The 26733-nt window shown below is 38.9% G+C and overlaps 1 protein-coding gene across 5 annotated transcripts in view; it reads right to left on the reverse strand.

The window, feature by feature from the left end:
- Positions 1–25883, reverse strand: part of LOC121529645 (trinucleotide repeat-containing gene 6A protein-like) — a 49734-nt gene extending 23851 nt beyond the window's left edge. The window contains exons 1-6 of one of the 5 annotated variants that reach the window (XM_041817613.1): positions 25688–25883; positions 24231–24282; positions 15091–15189; positions 3669–3762; positions 3196–3530; positions 1711–1758 (exon numbers count right to left, since the gene is read on the reverse strand). In XM_041817613.1, the coding sequence (XP_041673547.1) occupies positions 1711–1756 (46 nt within the window). In that variant the 5' untranslated portion in view covers positions 1757–1758; positions 3196–3530; positions 3669–3762; ... (1 more) ...; positions 24231–24282; positions 25688–25883. Of the gene's footprint in view, positions 1–1710; positions 1759–3195; positions 3531–3668; positions 3763–7976; positions 8124–15090; positions 15190–24230; positions 24283–25687 lie in introns of all 5 variants that reach the window. The other 4 variants (XM_041817612.1, XM_041817611.1, XM_041817614.1 and 1 more) reach the window with 4 other exon arrangements.
- Positions 25884–26733: the final 850 nt, after the last annotated feature.

The raw sequence follows: 26733 nt of genomic DNA on the forward strand, positions 1-26733 counted from the left end.
TGAGGGAGGCGGAGGATAACAATCAGCGGGAGAGGAGAGATGGAGGGCATAGGGGAGATGGCAATCGAGTGTGAAAAGACGGGAGGGGGGAGTAGGGAACAAGAGGAAGAGATTGTGGCAACTAAAGCCTGGCACACAGTAAAAGAGTTTCAAAATCTTGACAGGTTTTTTATTAATGTGAGAGACCACACACATGGTGACGAATAATGACAAATTTAACCCCTTTGTTCATATTATGTATGAAGTGGAATTAGATGACCAACACAGCAGACCACACACAGATTCTGTTCACTGACATCGAGAGCTTCCACTCAATGTGACTAGCTGTTGGCTAACTGGTTGTACTGTAAGCCGTTATATAAAATTGCTGCTGGCGGAGCAACTGGCTCTGATGTAGCTACAGTATAGCAACAGTTTTGTCTGAGCTGGGCCACAATTCTTGATTAAAGCAAGAACAAAGAACCATGCTGAAAGCTTTTACGGTGGAAAAGATGTTTCCGCTTTTCTCCTGACTTGCTTTGGCATGCGGTTTACCCACCAACAAACTCCATCATTCTTAAACTAAGTCAGCACCTGCCGAGCTCCTGTTTCTCACCAGAATTTTGAATGCAAAAGTAACTAGGGCTGCATGCACAGTTATTAGCTTTCACCTTATTCTGATATGAGAATTCAAAATCAAATATTGTACAAGTCAGATTTTATCGCACCCATTAAAAATGTTTTCGTACAAAGGAGACATTTTCGTCACGAGTACCATCTCTTTATTTGACAGTGGTCTGAGAGTTAGAGTCTACTCTAAAATAGTTTTGCCAATTTAGCAGTAAAATAGTTGCTTTTCTAGACTATTTTGGATTCAAAAGAACCACGATGCAAACACAATTCTGTGTAAAACATTAAAGAACAGAACAAAGACATAAAAATGGATCAAAATGTATATTTTTTCGTTAACGTATTAACAATTGTTAGCGTAATACTGATCAAATTTCATTGCATATCACATATTTTTATAACATTGCATATGCCTTACAGTGATCCTTAGTGCATAATGCTACCATTGTTATTAATATTTGCTTTTGGAGCTCAACCTTCAGACACTCTTTAAACAACGGGTTTTGCTTAGGCAGCAGTGTAGTAATGAAGTGGTGAGGGATGTATGCTTTTGAAGGACTGAAAAAAAAAAAACCCCTGCCTGTGATTTGCACAGGGTTTGTAAATAAACATCTATAAGATGGAACAAGACAGTGAGCATTACTTCCTTATCAAAATCTAACAATGATTGGTTCCTTTTGAATACTTCCTTCAGTGTTATAGTCTTTAAGTCATGCCAACATCTCCAGATCCCTATCTGCTTAGTCCTGGAAACAAAAGAGTTTGGATACCATCTAAGAATCTCTTCACCACTTGGTTGCCCATCTCTACTTTCTTCCCCATTTAAGTGCGTCTCACTTCAGAGCTTCTCTTTCAAACAAACTTGCTGCCAGCTCTCTGATAATGCTTGCCTGCCAAGCCTTCACTTGCACCTTCTCACACCCATCATTTCACTCACTTCCCATTCTCTGAAGAGCTGTTAATAAAAGGCAGCACCTATCAACTTCAGGTCAAACTGGATCTACAGAGTGGGTTGATCTTAAAGAGAAAGTCTGTGATCAAGAGTAAGATGCTGGGTCAAAAATGAGACAAAAAAGAAGGAAGAAGGAAATGTGTAGTCACCTGTTTGATTAGGGGAGTGGCTGACGGAATCCCGAATGGGAGCCATGCCTGGAAAAATAAAGAGGACAGACTGTCAAACAGGCCCGGAGGGAGTTAGAGAGAGATACAGAGACGGAGAGAGAGCATACAAACACAGAGGAGAGATGATAGAAGAAGTAATGATAGGACATTAGGAATCAAGCAAACAGAGGAGAAAACAAGAGTTAAAGTCATAGAGGTGTAGAGTACGAAAGGTTAGCAAGCAGTCAGCTAGCTAGCTGCTTCATAAGTTAAGACAGAATTTCAAATAAGTTACTTGGCAAAAATACTGTTATCATTGTTGTTGTCAGTGATTTGTCTGAGCTGACTTTTCAGTGTTTTCCCAATCCCAAAGCAAACCAAACAAAAAGGGAAGTAACAACATTTAAAATATTTAAAATTGGCACAAATATGGAAAATTTAAATCAATTTGACAAAAAGTTAGGGATGCACGGAGGCATCTGTTTAACATTTGTATCGGCTAATGCTGGCAGTCAGCAAATAATGTGGGCATGAACCAAACCAATGTCACAGGCAAATGTTGATCTGTCGTGTTGTTTTAATTTAATCCTGGCATTTAGCACAAACAGAGGCTGATTCAGAGAATAGATTTACTATTGGGCAGAAGATGCGACCAGTTGGATAAACTCTGATCTGTTTTTATGGTCAAAAACAGGCATCATTATTCAACATAAGGTAGATTATTATTTCAAACAAAAGGTACTGGCAACGACACTGATTTGGCAATATGTGCATCAGTAATTACAACGATCTTACTAAACAGGCAGACTCCATCTGCAAGTGTCTTCTCTTGTTAAACGTCAAACATATTTTTTTCTGATACTACTAGAACAACCCCAAAATTAGAAGATTTTTCCAAGGAAAGGAAGACTGTTTTACATTTTTAAAGCTATGTTTTATAAGACATAACATGTCATAAAAATGTAATAAAATCATATCATAATACACAATGAATGGTTGTTGAGTGTATTGCTACATCCCACAAACAAATCATCATAGCAGATTTATATCAACTTTCCAGACATATGAAATATGACAACAAATTGATTATTTTTAATTAGAAAAAAAGGGCCAATGTTGCACTGTAGAATTCTTTTTCTCCTTTCAAAAGGCAACAACTGAGGGAATTTCCCCATCTGACTCCCAACCAACTGAACTGATTCCAGTCTTGCAGATATCTTTTTTCTTTTCTGGATGGATGATTTAATTTGTTACCATTTGGGTAAAAATACAAGTGGAAACTAATTAGAACCTATGAGCAAGAATAAACCCACATTTTACTGACATTTAAATTTGATTGTCAACAGGATATGTTTCACCATTGTTTAAACGTGCCATGATTGGCAGGAAGTGGGCTTATGTAGGCCTGTATGTGTTACTCACTTTAGATTAATCTTTTCTTTTGTTCTGAATAATTCACTCTTTTTTTGCATTTTCAGTGCTTACCTGTCAGTGTGGCTCCTGGCAGCGGCTCCCGACTGGGCAGGAGGGCGTCCCTGCGTTCAGTGGCGAGCAGGTGACCTCTGGTTCCCAGGTCGACAGAGGGGGAGGTCCAAGGTGAAAAATTGGGAGGACGCAGCCTCAAGGATCTGAGGTGAAGAGGTGGGGTTTTTCAGAGTGGGCAGCAGGCTGATGAGGCCTCCTTGGCATTGCTGAAGACTGTGTGTGTGGGTATGAGCGTGTATGTGCGTGTGTATGTGCAAGTGTGTTTTTGGGGAAGGGGAAGGGGGAGGTGTGTGGTTTAGATGTCGGACTCTGCCTTCACTTGATCTGCTCTGGCACTGCAAAAAAAGGACAAAAAGGAGACAAGAGGAGAGGAAGATGGTTAACATCAACATATTTTATACTAATCACCAGTTTAATAGATCATTAACACATCTCACCCCCTTCTTTTAAAAGGAGCATTTCAAATCAGTCACCTGGTGGTCTCAAGGTATCTTCATATCAACCACAGCAACTCATAAAGCCACTTAACCACATGCAGCTTGCAGTATCAAACCATAATGTGGGTATCTATAAGAGAACAATGATACCAAAGTGACTTCTCCAGCAGGGATGTGATGACCCCAGAATGTTTCATTTTGATATAATACAGATAAAACTCAAAACACTGGTGCCCGTTTTATTTCAACAAAAACAAAAATGTAAGTCCTTAGCAAAAGGGATGTGCATGATTAACCAGCTAAACAGTCAAAGTCAGATTCCTTGATAGTCAGCACCAGAATTATGGGTTGATTAAACTAAATCTTACTATATTTTTATCAGCTCGGGCCTGAAATCTTGGTCCAACACACCATCTAAACTGTAACACACAACTGTTCTTAAGGACTTCTGCAATGCTGGCACAATGCGCCATTACTCCATGTAAACAAGGTGAACAGATAACATCGATAGAGTCTGACCCTGCAAAGAGGATTGAAGGCTAGTATTTTTGTAAACCACATCCATAAACCTGGTTTACAGAGTGTGTTTACTTGACTTTGACTAGACAGGGATACACAATTGTAATTTTCAGTCATTGGATGGGAACTCGTTTGCCTGGGAACGTACCTACAAGGCACCCAATATTGAGTGGTTCCTTGACTGCAGTAAGAAAAACTTTCATGCAAACGTCTTTGTCTTGACTGTATAACTTTAAAACAGTAGTAGTGGAAAACTTTGATTTCAACTTGCTCACCACATCCAGCAACACTTTTCTTTCTCATTTTTCATGCAAAAAAGACAGGTTAATCACCTGCCAAAGTATGATAGAGGATTAGTCACTGATGATGAAAGTCTTGCATCTTTTACAGCAATTCAGGCCGCTCTCAGATAAGTCATGCCCTCAGGGTGGCAGAGAACAAGTTAAGAATTATCTAACAGAAGGTGCAAATGTAGAATAGATCTTTCCTCCTGAAGACTGTCAGCTTCACAGCATGTAGCAATAAATACTGTCCTTGAATGTGGCAGTTTAGCTCAATTTGTAGAGCAGGCACCCATAAACAGAGGCTAGAGTCCTTGATACACTGGTCCATCCCTGCATCGTTTGGTACATGTCTTCCCCCAGTCTGCCTCCCCATATTTCCTTTCTTTCTTCAGCTGTCCTATCAAGAAAGGCAAAAACCTTAAAAGATTTAAAAATATACTTTCCTTGAGGATGGCAAAAAGTTGACAACTTCAAACACTTGGGACAGTGAAGTTATTTACTATTTTTGTTTGCTTCTGGACTAGCTTCCCATACCATTCTGCTAAAACCAGTTGAGCTAGAGGTCAGCTAAAGGGACTGACATCTATGTTACCACCTGTTTCAAACCCGGAACATTTTCATTATGGCATCCCTAACTTGTGTTCCTTCATTCTCAGATCAAGAAGCATATCTGGCATTACTGACAACGACCAAATAGGATTATTTGATGTCATTTTCAATAGGAACAATCAAAACTGACCTCACTCTCAGTCAACCAAAGCTGACCACCGATCCTATGATCTCTCTTCCTGAGTGATCACAGCTATAGCTGTAAAGAGGCAGATAAGGAGGCTGTGTTCAGGTTTGATCCAGAGGAGCAAAATCTACCCTTTATTCATTTACAGCCACTTCCACTACACTAATTTGATGACATTATGGAAATATGCCCTTTTAACTCCTTGCACAAGGCCTTAACATGTTTCTTTATATTCTGCTCCTGTTTAAATGTGATGAATCATTTTAACTTCTCCTTGCTGCCCAAGAATGTGAGACACGATGTAAATGAGCTTGGTTGGTTGTGAGTGAGCTCAGTTGGTTGGAATAGTAAGAAGAGGGAGCTAAACTGACCACCTTGTACACCCTTCCCTCTTCTTTGGGGGGGGATGAGTGTGGGGTTAGGCTAGATTAGGGTTATACAACAGGCTTAAAAGCTGGTAGCACAGCCACTGGACGACGTGGCAATCACAACCTCTTATCTTTAAGAGGGAGCAAAGAAGTAAGCAGACTTAAAGTGACAATAAACAATGAGAAATCAACAGAGAGAAGACAGACATCCTTCAGTAAGAGTGGACTGGTGTGTTTGACAGTGAGAAGGAAAGTGTGCGTCTGCGTGTCTCCTGACCTTTTCTTCCTGCAGGTTACTGAGGGTGCTCGCTCCCTCTGCCTGCTGCAGCAGTACACAAGTCTATTTATAAACCCTCAGTTCAAATAGCAACCACTCTGTTCACTAGCTGGTATGATAAGAGAACAAACAAACCTGTGTGTGCACAAGGAGCTGGTGTGCACATGCAATGAAGTGTGCAAAGTTAGTGCCAGTTTTACCAATTATTGATTGTAATAAGCCACCTTTACCGTGACAAGTATAACCTCATTATGACAAAAAAATCCATCTACTGCAATTCAAATCAGGAAGAGTTCATTTAGACACACAGACCAGAAAATCAAGCTTTATCACCGTTTATACTATCCAGAAGCAGTTCACCAAGGCCAAGCTCCACCTTCGCTAATTCGAGGCTCACCCGAAATCGGCATCCTGCCAACATCTAAACAGAAAAGGCTGCCAGAGGCTGCTCACTGCCCTCTGGAACCAATCAAAAAAACAGGACAATGGAGTCATCTTTACAAAATAACCTCCCACAAACATATCTGAAAAGAAGGAGCATTATTCAGAGAGAAAGGCCAAACGATAAACACAGCAGAATGACGGAGTGTTGACCGTGGCGCTGACCTGCTGCCTTCAGCAGCTGCGGTGCTAAAAGGACAAGCCCCTTCCAGAAAACTAGACTTGTTTACACAACTGGATCTTGACTCAACCATCCTGAATGGAAAGATCTCCGTCAACCTCAAAGCATCTGATTCAAAGTAGAGATGTAGAGAAAGTCACTCTCCATATAAGGCAGCACGAATCAAAGTACTGCAGAGTCATAAACTAGGCTCTTACGATTTGAAATGCATAATGTTGTGTTTTGTTTAAGGGCGAAAACAGTTCTGTTTTAAATTTTTTTTTTTTTTTAGATAAAAACCTGTTTATGCAGTGTTTCTAGCCTTGTGGTTTAAAAGATGTTTCTCAGTTGAAAAGTAGTTGAAATTGCTAAAACCCTCTACAACCAAACAGTACCAGGAAAATGAAAATTCTAGAAAAACTGTTCTCAGTAGGAGCAGTTATCACAGGGCCACTTGCGATAACTTGTGGTGCAAAACTACAAAATGCACAGCTTACGACAATAAAATCAACATGATACAATTATTCTACAATTCTACAACTACTGTACTATAGCTAGTAGATGCGCAACAGATAGGGATGTATGATATTATAGGTCTGCTATCTGCAGATATTAGTTTAACAGGGCAAACATCAGTATTGGCAGATATCAAAATTTCTGCCAATATTTACATCAGACATTTTGCCTGTGTATTTAAGCATATCTTGACTGTAAATTTAGTCTATATATATACTCATAACTTAGTGGAGTTTTAGGCTGAACCAACAGTCAGTTAAGCCTTTTTCTTTATCGTCATTCTTTAAACTGTTTAGTGTTTTTTAAGGGCTACAGTTTTTTTCCTTGGTCATCCTTAAACCTTAAAGTGTGTCCAAAAGGACTAAAATTTCTTGTCTGAAAAGCATTTTTAAATACTGGCATTGATATCAGTATCGGCTAAAATGAATCTGTAAATATCAGCATATCAGATATTGGCAAATTGGCAAATATCATGCATCCCTAGCAACACACTATACAGCAAAAACAGATGGTACTCAAGAGCAGCACATCCACATGGAGGCTCCACACTGTGGGCTTTACTGAAGGAATGGCAAAAAAGAGACAGCAGTTTAAACCTTTTTTCCCTTTGGGAAACCCCCAAAAATCGTCTTAAAATCTGGATTTTATGGTACAAAAATATAATTCTGCACAATGTCACCGTACAGTCACATTTCAGGCAAGAAAGTGTCACATTTTCTGGTTAAGTATTTGCAAAGCAGCTTTCCTAGATGCATGTGTCATTTTAAAGATTTGTTTAGTTAATTTATTCAGCCTGTTATTACAACTCCCCCTCAGTGTTAACAAAATGTGACAAAACTACCACTTTACCATGACAAAGACAAGACAATGACAGGTTAAAAATAGGTCTTTGATAATAAACTCTGACAACATGTTTAAGGGTAAAAATTTGACTAAAATCACTAAGCTTTTTCACCAAAAGGCATTCAATATCTTAAATAGCTGCCAAATTTAACACTGCTCTCCTAGCATTATTTTATGAATAGTGACATAAAAAGCATTACCATGGCTCAACCCCGTCCATATAAGTACGTTCACTGCCACCGTTCAGTACACAGAGTACAGTTTGTTCATCTCTGCTCCTGCTCCCATCTGAGAGCGGCTTTCATGAGGGCCCCTGGAGCTGGCAGCGACCCGACTGCTGCTATCATCTTACAGACAGACAGAGAGGGAGGGAGGGTAGAGGGAATATAGGGACAAGATATAAACAGAGCGAATGTGGCTGACAGAGAGCAAGAAAGAGAAATGTGGACATAAAGGAAAAACGGATGAGACTAAAGCAAGGAGAGGGGAGAGAGGAATGTAGAAAGCCAGCCGGAGAAAAGAGCCTGTCATTGAGGTTGATGAGAGAGGAATGCAGCTGCAGCTTCTAACATGTATAAAAAGCAGAGAGGTCAACCTACTGAAGTCAGCAGCACATGAACCCAGTACAATGTGTACTCGGTTACCTCAGAGTGTGGAAAAGACGAAGCAGCCAACATGCATGAGCCCACAACTGAGCAAAAGAATCAATGGAGTTAACCAACATAGAGTTTTTTTTGGCTAGTTTTGTTTGTTGTAAAATAAGTTCATGTGAAGAGGGCAAATTAAGGAAATATGTGGATCCAAACAAAGGTAAATGTGTACATAGGCAAACATGGGCACTGGTCCTGGCTGCAGGGTTGAATCCAAATCCTGGCACCGTCTGGTGTATATCTTTCCCTACTCTATCTCCTACTCAATAGAAGCTGAAAGCAATCCAAAATAATAATAATTAAAAAAAAAGTTGGTAAGCATAAAAGCATACCTCTTAATACTGGCTAAACTGTAATATAAAGGTTAAGCGTTAGCTCTGTCTGAAATAGGCGCCTCATACATTTCAACATTACATCCAATGCTCCTTTAAAGCTCTGCACCATTTGACCCATTTCTCCTGTTTTCACATATGCATTTTTTTACAGTTCTATAAAAAAATTCTTCAGGACTGCTCCTGAAATCTTCCTGAGATGACTATTCACACATGCAGCCCACAGCAGGAGACTATCCCTGTCAGTGGGAATGGGCAGGTGGTCTTAAAAGATCGACACACAAGGGGAGAATGAAGCAACAGAGTCTCCTATATGACTCTATATTGAGATTTTTTTTTGCATTTATACCAATGCCATATTTAGCTTGACACGATCAAAATGTCAACAGAATAGTAAAGAACACACTAATGAACAGAAAACATAATGAAGCCGTTTTATTACACAAAGGAAGTTCATTCTGGTCTGGTGCTATACAGTCTATGGTCTCACTCTAGTCATGTGATATAAAATCATCATCTCCTCTCACTCCAAGGAGCTGATTTTTCCTGAATATGTCCTGCTGCGTTGAAATATCAGCTCACTCTGACTACAGTAAAGGGTTGGCAGGAAGAAGTCTGGGTCAAGTCTACAGCTCTCTTCACACATTTTACCCTGAAAGTCTGAGGGTAACTCACCCTGAAAAGTTCTTGACTTGCTTGTTCACACTTGTCCCTCACAGCAGGACGTTTTCCTGCAGTTTGCCTGTCAGTCAAAGGAGGGGTAAGGGAGTGGAAATACAAGCGTGGCTAGCAGGGAAACTGCAGGGTAAAGCCAGGGTGAAAAGCTCTGCTCTGCATACACAAATGCAATTTTAGTGCATGCATAAATGGTGATTTGAACAATATTTTTGTCAGCTGAAGTTGCTGTCAGCTAAATGTGTGTTTCACATTTTCTTTTGTTTCTGTGCAACTATACAATCTAGTTGAGGCTTTGCACCCCAAAGTTGACTTTTATTTTCATACTGTCGGCATGCACAAATCAGGCCAACATTGAGAAACCTGAATACTGAAAATAAAGAGGTCTGCTCAAAGTGTGGGCAGTATAATCAAAAGGAACAAAGAGGGAAAAATCTACCACTATGGCTATAAAGCAGATATCTTTATAAAGACTGAAATAATGCTTATGCACGTTTTTGTAGTCTCTTAGTGTGTGTCGTCGAATTTTAAGTGATATTTGATAGATCTGTCAATGTGGGAGGCCTATACTTCTTTACTGATCAACTTAAATAGCGTATACATTTTTAAAAAGCAGTCAGAACAACATTTATTGCACATAGACATATTTCCTCATCGAGTGTTTTCACCTCTAGCATTGAGTTTATGAATTATGCCTCAGCGCAGAGACAAGAACGTCAACAAACATTCTTTACACTCAACAGAAACATTCAACTTTGTTCTACTGGCTCTTAAAGCTGTATATATTTTGCATACACAGTGAATTGTTCCAGTGAATGTGATTTTCTAATGATCGTCATTACACCACTAAATTAACCCTCCTACAAGGAGGTCTCTTAAAATCTATTTTCTGGTGCTGTTGTTTGGGAAGACCTGGTTGTCATGGCAACATGACTGAACACACCCAATTCCTCTGGGCTTGTTGAAGCAAGATGACATCAGAGCAAAGAGTACATGCCAGTGTCTTTCTTAACCTCTGCTGGTTGGATTGAGAAGGAAGCAAGGCCTGGAGTGTTTTTGTGTTCAGGTGAGACCAACATGGAGGATAGAGGAGCACAAGGGCACGTCAAACCAGACAGAGTGCAGGTGTTATCATCACTCCCTATCCAGAGAGTGTGCAGTTCATGATATTGCATGTGCAGGGTAAATGTGTGCAGAACTGATAAGTGTATTCGTCACATGATCTGCAGCCTACACGTCACCTTTGGGAGGGGTTCAGAGGGGCACAGGCAAAACTTTATCCAAGAGACGTGCAGAAATAGGCTGAACATTTTGACTCATTTAGCTGCTTTGTCCATGATTCAGTCATCACTGGTCTTCTCAGTCGTTTGCCCAAACACTCACAAGTTGGTGATGGTCACCATCAGATTTGTGCAAGGCATTTACCCCATCTCCAAATAGTAAAGAGTGATGCTTTGTTACTTTTCACAGATTAGATTTTCAAAATTCCTCTGAGATTTAAGTGTAGTTTGTTGTTTAAAAATGTACTAATTTATCAAAAGTACACCAAGTCTGTGACAAAACTGCAGCACTAAGGTATCTGAATATATCAGTCAGTATTAAAAGGAAAATATGACAATAATATATTTGAAAGAAACACTAATTTTATATCTTTGACAGCATAGTTTTTGGACAAAGAAAGCCCCAATAAATAATAAATCATAATAATAATAAATCATCTAAAAACAGTATAGCAATATACCAATATATGTAGGAATCCTTGCACAAACCTTATTTATCTCTTTGCTCTAGATTGGGGCTTATATGGAGCTCAATCATAAACAAAGAATTTTTACATCACAGACAAGTTTTGTCAAGATTAATTGCATTAATCAAGGTCTACTACAGCTTTTTTTAAGCATTACTGATCACATACATGATAGTCTCTTTCAGTACATTTTGTTTAAGCCTTGTCAGTGTCTCCCTGCAGCCATAGTTTCATAAGGTAAGTCCACCACTACTCCTTCATGTCTCTATTCAGTTAAAAAAAAATATCCCTAAAAACAAAAGAGTGAAAAAAAAAAAAAAAAAAATTAAAGATAAAGCAAAAATATTTTTGAGGTTGTAGTGATTTTCTCTTGTGGTAAAAATATAACAAATATTTACCATTCATGGCAACACCTAGGGACAGAATAAGTGCAACACACCATGCAGCACAGTAATCGTTTAATCTAGGATTATCTTGTTTCATGATCGTGGGAAGCCAAAGTGGTAATTGAAACTGAAACATAATTAATTGCCCAGCACAACCTGACACTCAGTGTAATTTTACTGAAAAAAGTAGAAAATCAATTCTGAAAATCAATCAATTCTGCTGGCACAGATTTATTGTGAGCACAGCTCTGTAATCATATTAAATTCTGACAGATAAAGTAGCTGTTTGGTTATAAAGAGCTGCTGACCACAGAGGGTATATAAGCCTATAAACTGTCGCTATAGAACAACACTATGTATAGACACTGAGGCTTTCAGAAAAACAATGATCACACTCTTGTTCTTCTATAAGCATTATTGGCCATGGAGCCTCCATGACGTTCAACTTCACACTCTGGTACTACAGAGACTGATCTGTTTGTACCGGGACACACCATCGACTCCTCACAACAATGCAGCGAGAGGTTGAAAGAGCGGAGTATGAGAGGAAAGAAAATAAAAGCAACTGACGGAGAGGAGCAACTGAAACATAAAGACAGGCTCAAGGTCGCAGATAGACGCTATCAGGCTTCCTGCCTACATTAGTTGTGACTGGGGTTTCAGCTGAAACAGTAGTCGGCTCATACACACCACACAGGGCTCAATGGAAACTGTAACAGCAATTCAAATGGAAAACACTGCTCCGTCACATGGCAAAGTACATGAGCGCCGTCACAGGGACAAAGCACACAGCACTACAGGACACACACACAGATGCAACACAGACAATTCAAGGGTAAAATGTTGGAATAAAACATTTAAATATCCACAGTGTCTTCAAAGCTGAAACAGGCAAGGAGACTAAAAAGTGAGAATATCAGGATATGCCTTTAGCCAAACAGTTGGGGGATTTTCTCAAGTCTCCTGGGAGATTTGCTGATTTACACAGCAACAATTTCTATTCTGTATGGCCAGAATTATGAATCACAACAAAATTGTAACACTGAAGGTAGGAATGCAGGATATCAGCAGTACATCTGCGTCATAATTAGGCGCACGCAATGATGCCAAACGTGCGCCAACAACAAAGTCAACATATTGGCTGTGTGGGAGAAGTCTGAGGTGTGGGAACACGACAGCAAAGTAGCAATTTGCATCGCTTGTGAAATACATGTGATGCAAGGGGGACTTGACAACACGCCTTTAACACGATCATTTTAATTTTGCATCAAAAAAAAAAACGTCACCCTGATGACTTCAAGGACTTTCTTATGATAAAGAATGACAAAACTTTGTGCCAGGGAAAACTCGTCTACTGCCTCTACTTAAGTCATTCGACAAAGCTAAAAAATACAGAAGTGACCACCCAAAGTTAAGAAGCTGAACAGGGAAATCATTGAATTTAAAGCTCTTGATAATCAGCCTTTCAGTGTGGTAGAATAAACAGGCTTCCACGGGCTAATGATGCATTTTAAGCCCCGCTATGTTATACCTAGCTGGCATTTATAGCCTTACCTGAACTGCAAAACTTTGTTTCCAGTCACGTAGAGAAGCTCCTTGTTAAAGTTTAACATATTGGCTTCACCATGGATATATGGACATTAAGTGATTGTCCTGTGAGCATGTTGAGCCTCAGACAGATGAGGATTTCATTCTTAAGAAGCCTGTCCTGCACTCACAGGAGTGCTCACTCAGCAGCCACAGTTGCAGCTGCTTTTGATAACATGTTTCAGATATGGAAAATAGAGAAAAAAAAAACGTGCATGCCGTCCTACGTGACAGTGCACAAAACACGGCAAAAGCAATGACGGACTTCTGTTTGCCAAGTCTCCCATGGATAGCACTCTGGCTGTGAACGAAGGTGCTCTGTCTCGAGCATTGGAGATGTGGGTGTCACTGGGTTGTTATAGAGCTGTTTACAGTGAAATGCCCTTTAAACTTGGTTGCTTAGTTAGTTGCTGTTTAAAGCAGAATCAGGAGAACTACTTCAGTTGAAGTTTTATTTCTGTTGTTCATCTTGAGTCTCAAAAATTTAAAATCATACTTAAGCTCTGAATTACAGCTAGATTTTTTTTGCATTTAAGAATCTTTTTGTTGTTGTTATTTAGAGCGCTTTGTCAGGGGTATGTCAGGAAGCCATCCTGCAAACTGGCTGAGTAATAAGGAGAATCAGTCTAAATTTATGTTATTTCTTTTTTGCCCTGTGGAGCTCAGTGTCAGCAAGTTATTTTGCTGCTTTTTATTGCCCTCAAAGATGCAGATGGCTTTGGCTGTACTGTTAAAAGTACATGTAGCATGTAATGCACATGTAACCCAAAGACATTACGCTAAGTTTTTCATTAGTGTATGGCTGTATTTGAGAAAAAAAAAAATACATCTTTTATTTCTGATAAAAATCAAATGTTTTGTCTGTTTCCAAAAAAAAATAGACCACCAACATTTAAAAAAATTATTTGCGGTGCAGGATGGTAATTGGAAAAAAAGAACAATTAAACAAAAAGACAGAAGAAAAGAAACATGTTTGGAGAGCTGACATCAAAGCAGATAAGCATGCATATCTTATTTTACTCCTTCTTTCCTGAGAAAGCATGGAAATTTGGTAATTTCTCAAGAAATGTCCTACTTATCTTGGGAAAACTAGCTGTGTTAGCCAAAGAAGAAGAGCAGTAGAAATCTCAAGAGAAATACTGAAATAAACTCATCAAATAGGAAAACTTAAAAATAATGTATTGATTGGCTGTATGACCACTCAGGGCTTCTGTACAATGACTTTTTGCCATTTTTTTTTCCTAGCGCACTTTCGCGTAATTTGTGACCCACTTTTGTGTCCCCCTCTTCCAATTGAGAACCAATGTCCTAAAGCACCAAATGTTGGGTCATTTCTGGTTTTAATGACCAAAAATAGCAGGTAAATCCCAGCTTATTGTCTAAATTGAATGAGTCAACTGACAGTTATGATACCAGATTGTTGCAAGTTTACCTCTCTCTCTTTTGACATGGTTTTAATAAAGCGTGAGCTTAATAAAGCTTAGATACAACCAACTACTCATATAACAGTAACTAGTATTCTGAATTTGGTTGTTGATACTTTCTGATATGTGTTTTAAATAACAATTTCTGCCTACCCAAGTTTTTCATCTGCATATGGGTTGCAAAATTTTGTGACAAAACATTTTTAAATCTAACAATGGCTGCAAGTGCAATGCATGATGGAAAAGAAAAAGCTAGATAATGGAAACCTATCTTATTTTCTATATATAAACATTTTTTTAAACTGTAAGTTCAAAGTAGAGTATCTGTGTTGGGCAAATACGTGTTGGTGTCCTAGAGCAGCAGCTCCTCATAAATCAATCTGAGGCTTACAGAGAACAACTCAATCAATAGTTACACTTTGCTGTGATCGATTGCATCATCATCAAGTGGACACTGAAAGATGAAACTTGAAATCATGCTCTCACTGCACAAACACTGTAACAACTTCTTACCTTTTGACCAGACCTGTATCGTCTTGTCCTCCTTCCTCTTCACACGCTCCGTCTCTCTCTCTCTTCCATCCACTGTTCTTCCCTCTATGGGTGTGTTCCCTGTGACCAACAGGAAAATGTTGTTACTGTTATTGTGTTCGCCATTGAATTTGGGTTTTAAGTAACATAAAGTATGCACATTCACTGAAATGAAAAGGCTTCACACACCCAGAAAAACTAAAGGGGGACAGTTTTTGGGTCTTACAAGTTGAATTAGACAACTGTGATAAACTTGAGGCAAAGCAATCAAACAGAAAAAGCACTGAATGATCATCACAGTAAAATTTACAATACATTGCCCACTTAAAGTCTGACTAAAATTACAATACATTTTTGTGCATTTTTCTTATGTATACTAAATCAATTAAAATGGAAACCTAAAACTGATGACAAGGGTGCAAGTACAGTTTTAATCATGTCAAACTTCTAAGCTGCAAATCATACTGGTTTCAGGTCAGAACAAATACTGTACATGTATAACATACTTTTTCAACTTTTATTTAAATATCAAGCGTATTGCATCTATACTGAATGTCAGCAGTCCATGAAATCATTGCCTTTAGTTTTGGCATATGTATATTGCTTTTTTATTGTGCATGTTGTGCAAAAGTGAGCACAACATGCATATCGAGTTAACTGTTTTACATTCAATATTGTAGTAGCTGAATGTACTATGTTGTTTTTGTTAATTTTGCCTGCTGACAATATGACAAAATGTAAACATCTACCAATAAAACTGGGTTAATGAAGCATTGTGAATAAAAGCCTTCACAACACTCGTCTCATTAGAATATCCCTCCTTTTTGCAAGCAGGCAGAAAAAAGGTCTCCCCACAACAGATACAGTAGTTGTAATCACAGTGTGGCCTCTCTATCACTGATTGTTGCATTTAGCTGCACTTGTCGTGGTGGGTGTGCCATTTAGCCTGCAAGAGAAAGCTGCAGGCTGCAGACTAATCCTGTAATGGGATTACAGCACAGCATTTACCTTAGCATCTCTTTGCGTCTGTCTGTTTATAGCTAACACCACACAGACACCATGACTGCACATTTAATAAGGTAGACACAGTTATGTTGACTAGATTAGACTAGACTGAGATCAATTAATATAATAAAATTAACACTTCTGAAAATGTTTTTGTGAGGACAAACACCAAATTATAAAGCTCAAACTGTAGTGGTAAGGCATTTTCACACTAAGCATAACTGTTTTGTACTGTGCCTGAGCACGATTGCTGCCCCCTCCTCTAGTCTGCCTAAACATGATTTAGTACCTGAGCACACCTGTGTATGTGACAATACAATACAGTAGACAGAATGCACATAGTTACTGTGCAAATCTGCCAAGAGGAATAAATAAAAGAAGCAAACATGCAACCACTCTTGTCATCAACTGGGTGACATTAGTTTATGTCATATGCAGACAATGTAGTGCACTATGCTACTAGGGACGGGGCTGGGCAATTAATCGAAAATTAGATTAAATCGTAATATGGCCTGCTGCAATTTTCCAATCACAGAAGGTGCAATATTTCTCTAACCTGAAATTTGTGTCAAAATACCAGTTGAAAACTTTTGTTTTGCAGCAGATGTTATGTATAACATATCATGCAGTCATCCAAGTCCCAGACCAAAAAAAACCCATTGTTTTTTTCTATATTTCTGTACTTTTTCTTATTAAATAGAGAACGACAAACACTCTCCCCTCAATACACCAACTCACATCCAATTTGCAATACAAGTCAGAATCATCACATGGTATTATTTTTAAAATTGTTCAGCCCTTTGTAACCCAATATTGTGATGATTTTAACAAAGATTTATTGCTTGTGTTTGTTGGAAAATACACAAGATGAGGACCTTAAGAAATAATCGCATATCAAATCGCAATACACGGGAGAAAAACAATGCAGTTAGATTATTTTCCCAAATTGTTTAGCCCTACTAGGGATGTTTGTTATTTTTGAGACAACATCAATCACCCTCTTCCTACTTCAACATCTACCACGCATCTCAGAGGATGACATGGGCCTGTGCTGCATGGATATGAAGGGTTTTGAAAAGACAGAAGACATTTGGAATTGTCTTTGCAACTCCACTTGCTGACGAGTCCCCTGTACTCAAGCACAGTTGTGTTCATGATTGCTGTGGCAGAACAATGGAGTCCATCCTGCAACTAGGGATGTTTTTATTATTTCTGAGATGCCATCAATCACCCGCTTCCTACTTCCACATCTACCAGGCCTCTCAGAGGATGAAATGGGCCTGTGCAGCGAGGACATTGTGGTTTTCAAAGACATAGGAGATGTTGGATTGCCTTGTTCTTGGATTCCCTGAACTCCAGCACGGTTGCAATCACATCTCCAACAGTCTATGCTTCAGAACACCAGTGATCAAATGAAGCAGGCTTTGGGGCCAAGTGTACTCTGATCTCTACTGTAAAACAATCCTTATTCATCAGCTATCTGGACAAGTTATTGATTTGAGTTTTCATTGTATATTAACTATGGTTTGTTTACTTCTCTGTTACAATGAAACAAATACTACGGTTTGTGCACAAAAGTGATAATTGAGGATGTTATGTTGGGTTTTTGTAAACATAATCCAAATAATAAACACACAGAGACATTTGTATTTCAGTTCAGTCACATACACCCAAATAACTTAAACAAACAACAGTGTTTGGGTTGGCTTGCAGTGACTGGCCTGGAGAGTTATAAACCATACAAATACACATTTTTTTCTAGTTGAGCACAGAGGACGTGTTGCAGCATTGTTTAGCTGGAACCGTTTATCCAGATGAATTGCAGGAAACAAAACCCCATCCAGTTAATCGCTTTTCTTATAGTTTCACATGAAACAAGTGTTGCATCTTCAGGTCCAAGCTCAAGAAAATGCATAAGAAAAAACATTACTGAGCTTAAACTGGTTTGATTTTTCTTGATACCAGGTAACACCTGATAAGTTCAGCTGTTTGCCTTTGTCTATTATAGCTGAGTAAATGAACACAGAGACTGCATGCTACCACCTTCAGTCACCCCCTCCCTCCTTCTGTTCCCACACTCCCCCCAGTCTCCTTCCTCCGCTCCTCTCCAACCATAGAGCACTTCAGCAGATGGCTCTGGACTCAACAACAACAACAGCAGTGGAGCATGGTGGGGCCCTCCTGGAGAGCACACACAAACGCCATGGACAGCATCTGTTTATGAATGGGCCAACAATTGCCCAACCCCCGACAACTCCAGCTGACAAGGAGGAGAGGGGGCAGTCAGAACAGATTGAAGACTACTAACTTTCAAATCCTTATGCATTTTATATTTATTTTTTTATTTCTTAACACAGAAAAAGAAATTAAACCAATTATGTACCAATCTCCTACTGTATAGGTTTTCTAAAAGGGATTCTCACAGTGGGCTAATTATCTAGCCAATACAGAATACTTTATTAACACTAGCTGAATGAGAAATAACTTCGTCATCCACAAATGAATAAAATAATACATCAGAGTCAATTTTAACACACATTTTAAACAAAATGTTTACTAAAATTTTGAGGTAAATACCTGCCAATTTGGACATCTACTGTTTTTTTCTGATCCATGTAAAAGTCTGATGTAGTCTTTTTTTGGGTACTTTATGAATAACTAATCATGTAATTCTTGCATCACAATATGTCAGCCACTTTACAAATCATGCAAAAGTATGCTCATAAATTTTGGTAATCCATCCTGAGAGGTCAAAAAGTTGGTTAGAGCAGTTTTGTAAGTACCTTTATGTTGCATTACTGGTAAAGTCATTGAAAACAGTACACATCCACATTTATTTTTTCCTTTTCACTCTATACGTGTTCTGTCTGTTCTCATTCATTCTCCATAAACTGTAGGGGATCTGCTGGACTCAGTCAAGCTTTCAATTCTTCCACCCTACCCATGTGAGATTCACAGTAGCACAGATTTTACTGCCACCCACTTGCCTTTTCTTTTCCTCCGCCTGCTGTCAAATAAAGCTGAAAAACTTCAAAAATAAAAGAACTATATTTGGGTCCTTGAGGCAGCAGACACTGAAAATCTCAGTCTTTAGATTAGTGCATCCTGTGACCCTGTAGGAGTGATTTTCTCCTTCAGAAGTGAGTCATATTGTGAAGCGGAGAACTACTTTCAAATTTATAGGAGACGGGGTATTGATTGTGTGTGAAGCCTTATGGAAGTTTTCACACAGACGTACCAGACGAACACCCAAACACAAACTGAGATACATGAGTACCATTAAACAGCCACCAGACTCCGTCTGTGCTTAAAGAACAAAAGCCAGAGGGTCTCCGCGTGGCTAATTTACATGTACAACATCACATCATTTGCATCAATTTGAATTAGCATGTTCTCACAGAGGCTCAACACTGGAGGCTCCATTCAGTGAAGCCATCACTCAATTAGCAGATGACAGCGAGTGCCTCCTCATCACAAACAGCCCGACAGCGGAAGGCTTTGTGAGGAATTGCAAGATGTGACATTTCCTGCCTGGCTGCATTAAACCTGTCATTCCAACGTCGCAGTCAGAATCGGGTCGGTGCATCTCAGGTCATGCTAAGTTAAGAAATGCAACTTCATTTTCTCTGACTGAATGAGTAAGTTACATTTTGCAGCTGGCATATGAGGATAGAGCAAGGTGTTAAAATGTTACCTTCATCAAGGGGTCATTTATAAACTCTGATTCTTCTATTAGCAATATCAGTCAATACAAAATAGAAAAAAATTAAATCCTGCAATTTTTGCACTGAACCACATACAGTAAGCATATCAAACTTTACGTGGGCAATTTAGGGGAACAAAAGCCATTGTACAAAATTAAGTTAAATCAAGTTAAAAACATGTAAAGTGATTATCTCTACACTTAAAAAATTAATGAGGCTTTGAGCAACCTCTGACCACACTTAGGTGTTGGGAAAATGTACTCCAAATAGCTATGAGACTTGCAAATATAAATACAAAGGATATACAATTTAAGTAAAATTGCTATTGAAACATGTGCCATTAAAAATAATGAAAAAGTGTATTTTTAAGATGAAACACATTTTTAAGTCATGACCATTGAAAATCCAGATCTAGTCCTAATAAATACATTATAACTTAAAGCTCCCGTGAGGAATATGCAGTCTGTGTCAATTTTGTCACCACGTGTGGCCAAAGCGATTTTATTCATCTTGTCCTGTCCATCTGACAGTAATATAAAAAAAAAGCTCTGAAGTTTGCCATTTTTTGAGCATCTTGTTATCACTCTGACACTTAAGACACAAGCCAAAATTCTACCTTAATTGCAGAGTTAAAAAATACAAGCTCGTGTTGTGGTAGTCATGTTCTCACACTGCATTCAGAAATTTCAACTGTTTTCATTTTGTCAGATCACGTTTGATTTTTGTGATTTTTCACATCCATCCAAGTCATTTAAATGGGTGACTGACTATTCAGGAAGAGTGAGCTGCAGCTCCCTTTTGCTCACTCTTCCTTGCACCTTACCCAACACCATGATTTACTTATCATGTGGATATTGACCATTGAGCATCTGCAATAAAAGGCCAAAATGTGTACTCATAGCTCCCTAAAGGAGACTAAAGTTAAAAGCTGCGCTCTCTGTTGAACTTGGCACAGTGTAGTGACATACAAGCTTGTGCAAATAACCCAAATGAATATCTCCGACAGGATGAATGTACTCAGTGTTTTCTTTTCCTTTCTCATGGCGTGAAATAATCATCCACACCTCTTTTTCTTCCGTATGGCATTGTTCTACCTCGTAATGAAAATTATAGCTTTAAATAGAATTTTAACCCCTTGGACTCAGTGTGCAAGGGTTGAATGCGTGACATTTACAGATCTGAAAAACACCCCACAGCAATGATTTTGGCATTCAATCAATACTTGTATAATGATACTCTGTTTCTATATTTGTTTGCTTTTCATTGATGATATTTTCTATTTTTCTGAATTGTAACAAGCTCAAAATTGAACAAAAAAAAATCTTAATATATCTGTTATATTGATGGATTGACATTATAAAGCCAAAGGCACAGGGGTGTCTTGAATGTGCATTTAAAAGCAGGTTTGAGTGGATAAATCCTGCCTGAGTCCATGCTGGAAAAAAAGCTTTGTTTATGTTTATTTGTTATCCTTATTTCAGTCTCATGACCCTCTGCAGGTGTGGCTTTTCAGCTCACAGGGGCAATGGTCACTGCATAATCCCCAACCAGAGTAGCTATGAATTTACAACACTGCTGTACTAAATTCCAAATATAGTTTACAGAGCTTCAGCTTCAACACCTCTTAAACCTCTTGGGAAGACTCCTTAGTATTTTTAGACCAGAAGTTAGAGAACAATAGTTTTGAGATTGGAGCCAGACAACCAAAAACGAAAGTAAAGTAAACACCAGTCACGCAAAATGACATGCTGTTTTAAGACTAGGTTATGGTTAAAGTTCCACAAGAAATAAACTGGATCTGTGAGTATCTAGGAGCATGCTCATGGCGAGTCTGCATCTAGAGACTGACTCACTGTTGAGTTTTGTTTATGCACAGCTAAAGGGTTTCAGAGTAAGAGCGCTGAAAACTGTTTTAGTTTCTGCCCTGAAGGATGTGATCCCCACTGGTACCACAAATGTTATAAATGCATCACATTTACGCAGCTGTGGTTTGCCATTTATAGAAACTTCCACAAGACAGGACAGAGGTTTTTGTGTGAATCAAAAAGAGAAAACACTTTCGAAAAGCTAGAAATTGAAACAGGGTTGACCCAAAGCAGCATTGCACTGTTGGCAGTATGCTATTTATAGAACCAAAACAAAGGTTCAATCCATATTTACACAAGAATCTAGTACTTTATGGGATTTAACACAAACAAAAATGGAACTTTAAGTTATTCAAGTTATTGAATAATTATCCAATTATTATTATTATTATTATTATTCAGGACTAGATGAAAGAATATGATTCAAGTGCGATAAATGTCCTACTATACATATTAGAGTATTTTAATAGGTCACTCCTGCGTTACTCCCACAGACACATTGCTAGACTACACATCCCTATGTTTGGAAAATGTGAATCATCATCATTTGGATTTGGCAAACAACCAAAAACAAATCTGCACAATAAAAACATCACCAAAAGTTAGATAATGTTTTCAGACTGTGAATTACAACAAATACATTGAAGATTATGCAAAACAAACATAGACCATAATACACAGGTATTTTAAAAAAGGGGCAACAGCAGCCAAATACACAGATAATAAACGTAGTTAGAGGTCAGTGAATACACTAGTTTTCTGGGACTACACATGACCAAATAATGTATGAATTGCACCCAATATCAAAACTCACAAACATTTTTAAATCAGAACAAACACGGTCTTCGGAGCGGGCTAGTCACTAGTTTGGTCCGTGGCTCTATTGTGTGCCTGCTTGTAGACCAACTGTATGGGCACAATGAGCTGCACAAACACCTCTCCTCACACAAAACATCAGGACGCTGGCTTCTCATTTAGCGATTTTAAAACAGCAAAGCTTACTCAGCACAATGCGGCCTAGACCAACCCAGACCCTCCAATTCAATTCAAACGGAACTGCATGTGCTTGCATAAGCAGCAGCTGCCCATCCCCTGCCCCCCGACACACACACACCCCTTTCGTAACCGTCATACAGGGGTACACACAGGTTGTGCTACCATCGAAATCGAGGAGTCTTTTAGTATGTTTACATGGCCTTAAAAGTGTATTTATTGTGTTAGTCTGAATAACACTGGACTTTTAAAACACCAACGTACAATGAACGGTGCCAAATTTCTTACAGTCAGACTATCACAGTGTGGTTGAGGATCAATTTTCTCCTGCATGTAAACACTTCAACAGCCCAAAACTGGACTAGGCGTTCAAGGCATACTTCAGTTCTTGTGCCAGGCTCTGACCTTGAAGTAGAACAACACAATTCTTAGCAAAAGGTAGGGAAGAAAACAAGACAAAGATATCAACATTGCAAGTGCTACAGCGAGCACAGCCTTCACAAAACCAGAACTATAACATTTGATGCAATTCTAATTGACATTAACTGATATAAAAAGTCGTTTCCATAACACCACAAAAACAGAACTCTTAGGAACCCAATGATTATATATATATATATATATATATACACACACATATATATAAATATATCTATTTTTCAAATTACCAAAATATGCAAGCAATCTCTTGTAGACTGTCTAAATGACACAAAGACTTAAAATCAAAGCTGTGTGTGAGGATTCTTGGAATACGGCGCACGATAGTGGATTTGTGCAGATATCCGATATGCCGATGTTTATAAATTAATTGATACCGACATCAATACATACACTTTAAAATAGTTTAGACCTAACACTTCAGTCCTTAAAACACAGAATTTAAAGTTTGAGGATGAACAAATTAAAGAATTTCAAACTTTAAAATGTAAGGAATGATGATGAATAAAGAAAATAACTTATGCTGATATAGGTTTGTTGATCCAGCCTAAAACTCCACTAACCTATTTGTCTATTGGCCAATACTTAAAGCTGATTTAAGTAGATTTTTACAGTCAAAATATTGGTTGTGAATATCAGAGAATGTTTTCATATCTCCTAATACTGGTAATATAGTGCATTCATAAATGAAAACAATGCACTTTACTTCAAAGCTTTGAAACTTATCGATATTATTGATTAATGAAAGGCAAATTGTATTTCTTTAAAACACTTGGTACTTCAAAGTATAGCAATCATGATAACCTTGAACCTTGGAGCCACACATTTTAGTCAAACGAGGGGAGTGTGATATGTTGACCAACATGGACAGAAATGGCTTGTTACTTGACAACTTGTCTCTTGTTTGGTTCGTTAAGCAATAGGTCAACCAAAACATTCAACAGAAACTACCTAAAAGGGGGGAAATGGCCACCTGATGTAGCAGAGTTAGATATATGTCCATCAATAATTAGCTTTGCCCCCAGCAACTCTATGGACAGTAGTTAGAGCTACATCCATAACTTGCTCTAAAAGTACAAGGTTTTGTACTGACAGCATCTTATGTTAGAACACCGACCTGTTTAGATGCTTCTGCTTCTTTGGTGGCAACAGCTTCCAATTCCGAATCTCTGAAAGAGAAAAAAATTATATGTTTAATCTCCCAAACTTCACCACCACTGTGATAATACTTGGTTATGTAACTCCACTGACATTTCACAAATGAATTCTCCATGGTGTTCAGGGTGAAAGACATGCACCTGACCCGCAAAATCCACCCACAGACCAGCATAAACAAACAAACAAACAGTGAGACTAGCCAGTAATTGCAGAATGAAGAGCATGTTTATTAGTCCATGTTGAAATGCAGGTTTAACTGCATAACAGAGCAGTGCAATAGAGCTGGGGCCCTACAAGGGGATTGGAGGATATGTGTGTGAGAATGACAGATAAAGACACAGAGTGAGAGTGGCTGTATGCGTGTGTAGGTCAGAGTTACAGCTCGGGTCCTGATCGGCCATTATCTCAGCTGTTGCCTGACTTACAGCTTAACCAACATGGCTTCTCTCGAGTCTGGTATTTTCTCAACGCGAGCCAAAACTAACAAAGGGCTTAATTTTGCACCCATAACAGTCGATGTAAAAATAGGATTGTGCAAAGCTGCGTTCGCAGGAATGTGTTAAAAACATTACGAGAATATGGCTGCAAAGCCAGCATAGCAGAGGTTAGGCTAGCAAGCTGCTCCGCCTTTCTACCGACAGAGGGGGTTAAAAACTCCGACCTACGAAGTACAATTCTGCATGTTACAATATCACTATCAAATCTGCGTTTCATGTACCTTTCGGTGGTGAATTTTACATGTTAACGGAAGTTTGAACACCAGCCTCCTCTCTGCAAGCCAATAAAAAGCCGAGCAATTCGCCGGAGTCACCCCCCGAGCAACCTGCGTCGTCAAATTAGCACAGAAGCTACTGCTAACTGAGAGCTAACGTTACGAAGCAGCTAGATATTTCACCCGGTCTCTTCCTAAATACAACGCTCTGTTGGTTTTTAAAGTTTCTTTAAATATTAGAAACTCAATAGAATTGTATTTTATTGTTAACAAAGCCAATAAGACAACAGTACTTTTTTAATACAAAATACCCGCACTTGACAGATATGTACGCACAACTACCGAGCTAAGGTTAACCAATGCTCGTCAACGGTCAGCGTTAGCACAAGGTTAACCTCCCCACAAATAAGAGGTCTCCCTGTCACAGTCGACTTGAAATGTTCAGAAACATACATAGAAAGCAGTTTTAATAATTTTCAGTCGATGCGTTGGACTTTTTCGCCAGAAAACTGCAATGCAACTGAGCCGCCTAGCCGAACAGGAGGCTAGCCAGCTAGCCTAGCCCCGTCGCAGCTAACTAAACAACAGCGGCTGCTCAACTTATCTACACCAGTCTCCTGTCTCCTCTGCTCCGGGATCTCTGTGTACACTAGCTCGACAAAAAATAAACGATTTTGTCACAAATAAACAAAAGCCACCCTTACCTCATTGAAGTATAAAGTGCAACAGAGTGGAAAGGAAAGCCGGCTGTAAGGCTAAAAGAATTTCAACGCGTTTGCAGCATCTACGGGGGGAGGCATCCGTCCTGCATGATCGCCATTTTCTTAACTCGCTGCTGGCTAACCTTCTTTCGCTTAAGCTCTGCTTTCCCCTCCTCTCTCTCTGCATTCACTTTAGCTGTGGCTCAGTGTGTGTGTTTGTGTGTTTCTGGAGGGGGGAGAAACAGAGCAGGAAACACATTCACCACTTCCTCTGAATTAGAAAACCAAACACAGCAAAGATAGCTTAACTTTACAGAGAGATGAGTAAGCGTAAGTAAAGTCAAGCCTGTCAGTCCTACTAAAAGCCATTTGCTTGAATTAATAAAACCGTGACTAATGCTTCCACAGTAGTATCACACCGAAAGATGTGGAAACGAATGGCTATTAAAGTACACGTGAGGAGTAAAACTAAATGCCTCTATATAACCTACAAAATCAAATAAGACAACCTGTTGGATGAATCATTATATATGTTAAATGCCTAAATTCATTGCAAGGGGGTCAGTAACAGCGGCAAAATAAAAAGCCATTTTAAATATTTTTCCGATGTAAGAATTTTGTGATGAGTAAGATAAGACAACAGGACGACTTCATTCAGAAAACAGTCATTCATGTATGTACAAAGCAAGAACTGCGATGCATAATGTGCACCATTTTGTCCACAAGCGGTGCCAAAATCAACCCAAACAGGAAGTTAATGGTAGGAGCTTTAATACTGAAAGCCCACAGAAGCAACCAACAATCATCAACAAGATTTAAATTTTTTAGCTGTAATTTACTTTGATGCCTAAAAACACTAACCTTGCACAGCAGATGGACACCCTTGTTTCCTTGTTTCTCGCTGGCGAAGCCATCTTGCAAAGCTCCCATCTGAACCGTTTGGGCCCGGTTAGAAAGTGACAGGACCAATCAGCGACGAGGGGCAGTACTTCTGGGCACGGCAGAGTCGTGATGTAAGCAAGCAGCGACAAGAGGCCGTTATAGCGGAA

This window comes from Cheilinus undulatus, linkage group 21 (assembly GCF_018320785.1).
Source record: "Cheilinus undulatus linkage group 21, ASM1832078v1, whole genome shotgun sequence".
Classification (NCBI taxonomy): Eukaryota; Metazoa; Chordata; class Actinopteri; order Labriformes; family Labridae; genus Cheilinus; species Cheilinus undulatus.